Source organism: Cricetulus griseus, chromosome 7 (genome assembly GCF_003668045.3).
Source record: "Cricetulus griseus strain 17A/GY chromosome 7, alternate assembly CriGri-PICRH-1.0, whole genome shotgun sequence".
NCBI classification, from domain to species: domain Eukaryota; kingdom Metazoa; phylum Chordata; class Mammalia; order Rodentia; family Cricetidae; genus Cricetulus; species Cricetulus griseus.
In genome coordinates this window covers 63,797,871-63,805,576 of record NC_048600.1, presented here as the reverse complement: position 1 = coordinate 63,805,576, position 7,706 = coordinate 63,797,871, and the positions used below count along the sequence as shown (strand labels likewise).

Sequence of the window (7,706 nt, the reverse complement as noted above, 5' to 3'; positions counted from 1 at the left end):
CTATCTCCTTCCACCATGTGGAATTCAGGCATCACACTCAGATCCTCTGGCTTTGCAGCAGGTGCCTTTATCTGATGAACCATTTTGCCAGCCCAGGACAGTTTTTGGTTTTCTAATTTTGTGCACTTTGAGAGTCTCATTAATGTACAAAATTAATTGTAATGTCTCTGACACCCAACTCCCCTCTCCCACTGAAACCCTCTGGACTCACAGTACATAAAATTTTTTTGATCAGCTTTTCCTTCCTACCCTGTGGCTGTGCCTCTCCCTAGCACCCTCCACAGAGCCCCCTTCACATCCTTGTTCCTCAGGGTGTAAATTAGAGGATTGAGCATGGGCGTGATAATGCTATAAAAAAGAGCAATGAACTTTCCTTTGCTCTCTGAATAACTGTCTTTGGGCTGTAAGTATGTGTAGGTGGCTGAACCATAAAACAGAGAAACCACCAGAAGGTGGGACCCACAAGTCCCAGTAGCCTTCGTTCGTGCAGCCACTGACTTGACCTTCAGCACTGCCCTGGCAATCTGTGCATAGGAGCCTAGAATGAACATGGCTGGAAAAGCAACAATCACCACTCTGGCCACAAACATCTTGGCCTCTGTTCCTCCTGTGTCCTCACAGGCCAACTTCAGGAGAACAGGCATCTCACAAAAGAAGTGATTCAGTCGATGGCCACAGAGGGGCATGGCCATCATGAGGCTTGTCTGGATCAGAGAGTTCATGAGGCCACCCACCCAGGAGACAATAGCCAATGTCTGGCAGAGAAGGGGGTGCATGATGGTTGTGTAGTGCAGAGGACGACACACAGCAGCATAGCGGTCAAAGGCCATCACCACCAGGAGCAAACTCTCTGTGGAGCCCAGAGCAAGAAATATGAACATCTGGGCCACACACCCACCATAGCTGATGGTCCTGTCAAGTCCATGAAGGTTGATCAGGAGCTGGGGCACAGTGCTGGTGGTGTAGCAGAGGTCCAGGAAGGAGAGATTGGAGAGGAAGAAGTACATGGGAGTGTGTAATCGAAGGTCCATTCGGGAGAGAGCAATGATGGCCGTGTTGCCAAAGAGAGTTAAGGAGTAGAAAATCAAAATGTAAATAAAGAAGATGAGCTCTAGTTGAGGCCAGTCTGAGAAGCCCACCAAGAGGAAGCCTCCTCCCAAGCTGGTGTTGAAGCTTCCCATAGCCTTGGACATGAACAAGTACCAGAAGGTAAATCAGTGCATCCTGTGGAAAACAAGGTTGATGCAGTGTTTACAGGGTTCCTTAAGGTCTCCTGTATCATGAGTTTTGTTATCTGTTCTGCTCTTCAGCTGATGCCCCTCCAGACTTCTAGTCTTACTCTTTTCTACTTTAGGCAGAATACCTCTGGATTAGGAATGATATCATCTGTGTTTGAACCATGTCTCTGCTGCCTCTTTGTTTCTAGACTCGCTAGGCCTCTAGGTCCTGTTCTCATTACAATGAGATTCAGTCCTACCTAGTACCATGGAAATTGCCTTAAAATGGTGTGAAATCAGTTGTGGCAAAGGCACAGAGTTATAGCACGTGCCACAAAGTGAGGATTGGAGTTGAGACTTCCCCCAACATCCACAGAACCCCCTCCTCTGCTCAGAAACATCAGTAGGTATCAGACTCAAACACGTCTTTTTTATTGTAAGACCACATCATCAATTGGACCAGCATGAAGACAGTATCTGGCCTCTCATCCAATAACTTCATCACTGACTTGGACATAGAGGTGGTACAGGAACTGCCTAGTATTGGGGAAGTGCTGGTGTTATTATCAGAGCTGCAAACATATTTCTTTGTTTATGGAGACCATTCATATACAGAGGTACTCACAAACACAGAGAGAAATGAGCATAGATACTCACTGGTCTTTGTGATGTAGAGCGTCAGCAGGATCAGATTTGCCAGTGCCTAAATGCTTAATGCATGATAAAAGGAGTTAGATCAACACTATGGCATTAAAAGATAATTGAAATGTATAAAAACATATTCCATCTTACACAATTGTTTTGCCTGCATATGCAACCTTCTCATTAGCCTCTGAAGAACTGAACTCTCAATGAAAGCTTAACAGGCACTAAATCATCCTATACTCACTCACTGTGCATCAGTCTGTATTTTCTCTGACTCATTCTCTCACGGCAACCCAACACTCACTCTAGAGAAATCACACTACATTTATTCATTCTTGTAAATATTTATGGTGATATCGAGACTCCGTTATGAATTACTTAATAATAACTCACCAACATGCAACACTCTGTAGTATAAGACCGGAGAATAAAATGCATGCAGTCTGCTCAACTGAAACTCAAAGTCTGAAAGAAAATATTGCTCTTTAAACACTGACCTCCCACACAATGCTTTGCCATGTTAAGAAGAATGCTCTTCCATCTTTGGCCCTCTAATAAATTGTTCTTCATCTAGTTCCCACAGCTTTGGCCATGGTTCTGTTTTCTGTCTCCTGGATCTGACATCAGTTTGCTTTGCATTTTAGATACTAGGCATCTCAGAAATTTTGAGTTTTGGAAGAGACTGTAAAACTTGCATAGCTTACCAACTCTGTACTTACTGAGTTCTGGGAAAGAAGTCAATTGTGTTTACCTCCTTCAGTTCTATCTGGAAGATCATGTGAGACCTGTTCCTCTTTGGTTCTGACTTCTTCTGTGATGTAGAGGGCTTGGAGCCCTGCTGTGATCCTAGATAAGTCTTGCTTATATGTATGACCCTTCCCCAACAGTCTTACCTGCCCAGGCACATAACTATGAAGAAGAAAGTTCCTCCACGGCACTTTGGCTCACTTACCCTAACCAAGACTCGCAAGGGCCTGTTGTGTTATTAAACCACCCTTTCCCCTCTGGACATTGCCTATACCTCTTTAACAGCAGTGGCAACAGAATTATTTATCAGCTGTGGCCTTTGAGACCTCTGGGCCCCAATGTGGCAATTATAACTGACTGGCTGGTTCTCTAGAATGTTTTGCCTGTCCTCAGCTCCTCTATTCCCCACACACTGCCCAGTGTCAGTTTCTCTATTCCCCACACACTGCCCAGTCTAACTTAATGTATTCAGAGTCTTAGAACACATCAGTTCACTTGGCTCACGATATAAAACTTTATATTGTGAGATTGCTCACATATCCCAAACTTGGACCCAGGTCCTTCTAGTCCTAAAATTAGATCATATTCTGTCTCACACAATCCTATCATGTTCACCACAATCCAGGGGTCTTGTTTCTATAGAATTCTAACCAAATCCTTATATTCTCAATTACACATGCCATTGATCCAACTAAGCATTTATTCCTTTGAGGAAGTCTGACTATTCAGGGGCTCTTTAAATTCCATATGAATTTTAGACTAGGCATCTTTCTTTTTTGCAATAAAAATGGTTTCTGCCATTTTGTGGAAACTGAATTAAATCTGTAGAGTGCTTTGAAATAGTGTTGTCATCTTGACAATATTTAGGTTTCCAATTCATGGTCATGGCCTCTCCATTTGCTTTAATATCTTTTGCTACCATTTTACAGATTTTCATCTGCTGATCATTTACTCTGGGCTAAATTAATGTCTAAATATTTTCTTTTTTTGTGTGGTTGGTGATTTTCTTTCTCAGTCTCCTTTTGTAATTGTCCAATTTCAGAACATCAAAACATAATTGTGAGTACTAACATAGTCTTACCCAAACAGCTGTTGGGATAATCTTTTTGTACACTGTGTGAAGATGTGTCTTTTCCTTCCTCTCCTGCCTAAGGCACCTTCTAATTGGCCTAATAAAGAGCTGAATGGCCAATAACTAGGCAGGAGAGGATAGGCTGGACTTCCAGAAAGAGATAGGAACTCTGGGAAAGCATCTGAGGTACAGGAAATTTGTCAGCCAGATGCTAGGAAGGTGATCATACAGTACTGAGGAGAGGTAACAAGCTATGGGGCAGAACATAGATTAACATAAATGGGTTAATTTAAGTTTTGAGAACTAGTGGGGAACAAGCCTAAGCTAAGGCCAAGTTTTCATACTTAACAAATCTCCATGTCATTTTCTGGGAGCTGGTGGTTCAAAGCATCCAATGTGGAGGCACATATATCCAAGGATAGGACTGGAGAAAGCTAAGAAAAGTTCCAGAGTTTACTTCAAATGTAGCAAAACTAACCATTGGACAAGAAACTGCCCTTGCCTCCCTCAACTGCTGACAGCATGTTGTCCAAATTGGACAAGCAGGACACAAAGGAAGTTGACTGCTGAACTTTGCCAAGACAAGGTAGGCCAGTCCTTTAAAGTTCCTGCCTCATAGGAAAGTCTGTCAGATATTCTAGGCCTGACGGCCAAAGATAGATTCTCCAGTGTTACATAGGAACCTTGGGTGACTGTCCAGGCAGCCAGCTATCTCTGTCATTTCTATAGCTTTGCAAGTTGATTGCTCTGCACTTCCTGTTTACTCAGGTAATATTATATCCTTCTCAGGTCTCTGATGGGTTTGAAGACTAGATAGTTATACAGTTTTCCTTGTTACCAAATTCAGAAAAGAAACACAAAAGAGATGTAAAGTTTATAAAGGTTGAAAGACATAAAAGCATAGGTTGTTTATCTAAGAAAATCTTTTAAGGTCTAAAAATATTTTTTTATTTTGGTAATAGAAACTGATTTAAGTACAAAACTTTGGACTCACCAAGATAGGATAGATATTACAGTACTTTCTCTAAAGTTGCCAAATACAGATTGACTGGACATTATGAATGTAATTCTTACCTGATAATTGTTTTTATTGTCTATAGTTTATTGATGTTAGAGACAGAGCCTTTTATTGGTCTAGAAAGGGGAGATGTTGGTATAAACTTTTTGTACACTGTGTGAAGATGTGTCTCTATCCTTCCTCACCTTCCTAAGGCACTTTTTGAATGGTTTAATAAAAATCTGAATAGCCATTAGCTAGATAGGAGAGAATAGGCGGGACTTCTGGGCAGAGATAGGAACTCTGGGAAAGAATCTGAGGTGGGAGATTAACCAGTCAGATGCAGAGGAAGTCAGATGTATGGTACTGAGGAATGGTGATGAGCCATGTGGCAGAACATAGATTAATATAAATGGGTTGATTTAAGTTTTAAGAGCTAGTTAGGAACAAATCTAAGTTAAGGCCAAGCTTTCATTCTTAATAAGAAGTCTCTGTGTCATTATTCAGGAGCTGGTGGTTCAAGAAAGACCTGTTTACACATAGCTCTCCCACAGACATATGATGGTTTTGTTTTTGTTTTTGTTTTAAATTCTCTCCTATGCACTTCTATTCTGTGACTGTGACTGGAGGTAAGAGGTGGAAAATCAGAGAAAAGAAAAAAGGAAAACACTAGAGTTTTATGGATTGGAAAATTTTCCAGTCTCACAAGATATTGATTCTGTGGATTCTGTAGCAGGCTCTCTCCCCTTCAGCATTGTTTTCACCAAACACATTGTTTGGGGCCCTTGGGCACAAAAGACTGAGAAAATGGGCTGCTCCTTAATCTCCCAAAGTATACAGAATTCCCTTTTCATCCTTGAGGAAGAACTACAAGTTTCTCCTGAAACAGTCTATGTGTAACCAGTGTCCGCTTACAGGTTTCAAACAACATTGTACTGAGGTAAGTGTATAAAAAAGGGAGGACATGATAGAATCACAGCCAGTTTGTTCATCTTAAAATATGTTTTCCCCCTGATCTGCCTATTTAAAATTCCAGGTGTGCAAAAAAAATTGTGTTTTCTGTCTGTAACTTATAGTTGCTTTCAACAGAGAGATAGAATAGAATCTGTTCATTCCGGCTTCCTCAGAGATAAGACCACCTGGAACAGACCGACAGACAACACACACACACACACACACACACACACACACACACACACACACACACATATATACACACACAGAGAGAGAGAGAGAGAGAGAGAGAGAGAGAGAGAGAGAGATTCGCATAGACATACATGAAGAGACACAGATACAAACACAAAGAAACACATTCACAGCTTGAGCTTATTTTTTGAAATGTTAGCAAATTTAACTTTAAAAGAATAAACAAGATCTGGGGAAAAGGCTCAAAGGATAAAGACATTTGCCACCAAGTCTAATGACCAGAGAGAACGGACTCCCATAAGTTGTCCTGTGACTTCCATAGTTGTGCCATGGCATGCACATGTCTCCCAATAAATAAATTTAATAAGATAAATAAGTCGTTTTTTTTATTTTTCAAGACAGGGTTTCTCTGTATAACCCTGGATGTGCTGGGACTCGGTGTGTAGTTCTGGCCTCAAACTCACCTGCCTCTGCCTCCTGAGTGCTACGATTAAAGGCATTTGCCACCAGTGCCCAGCAAAAAGTAGTATTTTTTTTTCTGAGATTGGGTTTCTCTGTATTGTTTTGGAGCCTGTCCTGGAACTCACTTGATAGACCAGGCTAGCCTCGAACTCACAGAGATCTGCCTGCCTCTGCCTCCCAAGTGCTGGGATTTAAGGTGGGTCCCACCAATGCCTGGCAAAAAAAAGTAATATTTTTAAAATAAATTATTTTTAGCATATCAGAACAACAGAATGAAAATTAATGTGCCAATTACTCTTTCCCCTCCATGCTGTTTTCCCAAGGTTAGTTAGTTTCTGTTTAGCAAATTGCTTGCAGGAAGCAGAGTACAGAAAATCAACAAAGGCGGATTTATTTGTGTCTCATGGTTTGTGCTGTCTACCACCCCAGTTAGATAAAAGGGATGCTTTCCTGGGTTATCACATTTGGCATGTGTGTATCTTCAAGTCACTGGACACTGCTTCTCACTCTCCATATCACCAAGGAGTACAGTGGAGTCCCTGCTTTGCAGTTAGGAAATCAAAGACTGAGAGAGGTAAAGCCATGCCCAGAACACCCAAGTCTTTTGTTTCCATGTGCAAGTCTCCATTTCCTCTATCTGTGACCTCCTCTGCATCCTAGAACACCTTACTTCCCTCCTGACTCTGTAGACTGCACTGATGGCGATATCACTTGGGAGCCTAGGTCTGGATCCTGAAACATTGAGCCCTAATGGAAGTCAAACCTGGGAAAATACTCCTCAGATGCCTTCAGGCAGAAAGTCTGTGGGGGGCCTTTCTTGTCAATCAGCTACCATTTTCTCTCCCTTATCTTCCCCACTCACCAGACTCAAAGTGATCAACTGTCCCAGCAAGAAAATTTAGGCAGCTGGCACTGAGCCCTTTACTGAACACATACTCATTGCCATGAGAAATGCTTGCAAGTTTAGAAACATTGGTTAATCTTCCCACCAACCCAGCAGGAAAGTCTTCCATCGATGGATGAGGAAGATGAGGTTCCACAAGGCTGATTTGCCCAAGGAGTCTTCATAACTCAACTCTGTCAACCTCGAAAACTGGTTTCATTTCTCCTGTGCTCTCACTGGCTGCCTCAGAACACTGAAAGCACTTTGGAGACCCACCCCTGACAAGAAAACAAGTGAGGTAACAGGACAGCTCTTCCATCTCCACCACCTTGCTCCCAGCCCAGCCTCCAGTAAAGCTAATACTTCACTGTCTGACTCAATCAGAGATCCTACCAGCTTTGAGCCTGGGAAAGCTGACAGAGTCACATGGCTATCTGTTATCTGGGTACAAGAAAAGGTCTAGAGAGTGGAAAAGTACCAGACACTAAGCAAGTTCAGAGGAGGGAGGTAATCCCTGCCATGCTCAGATGTTAGTCC

The 7,706-nt window shown here is 42.2% G+C and overlaps 1 protein-coding gene across 1 annotated transcript; it reads right to left on the bottom strand.

Annotated features, from left to right (window-relative positions):
• Positions 1-245: 245 nt before the first annotated feature.
• On the bottom strand, positions 246-1,181 carry LOC100764765 (olfactory receptor 10). The gene has a single exon (XM_027426236.2). The coding sequence runs from the start codon at positions 1,179-1,181 to the stop codon at positions 246-248; it is 936 nt and encodes a 311-aa protein (XP_027282037.2).
• Between the last annotated feature and the right edge of the window lie 6,525 nt (positions 1,182-7,706).

Excerpts from the sequence above, each read along its gene's own strand:
- LOC100764765 (XM_027426236.2), bottom strand. The coding sequence starts at position 1,181 with ATGGGAAGCTTCAACACCAGCTTGGGAGGAGGCTTCCTCTTGGTGGGC.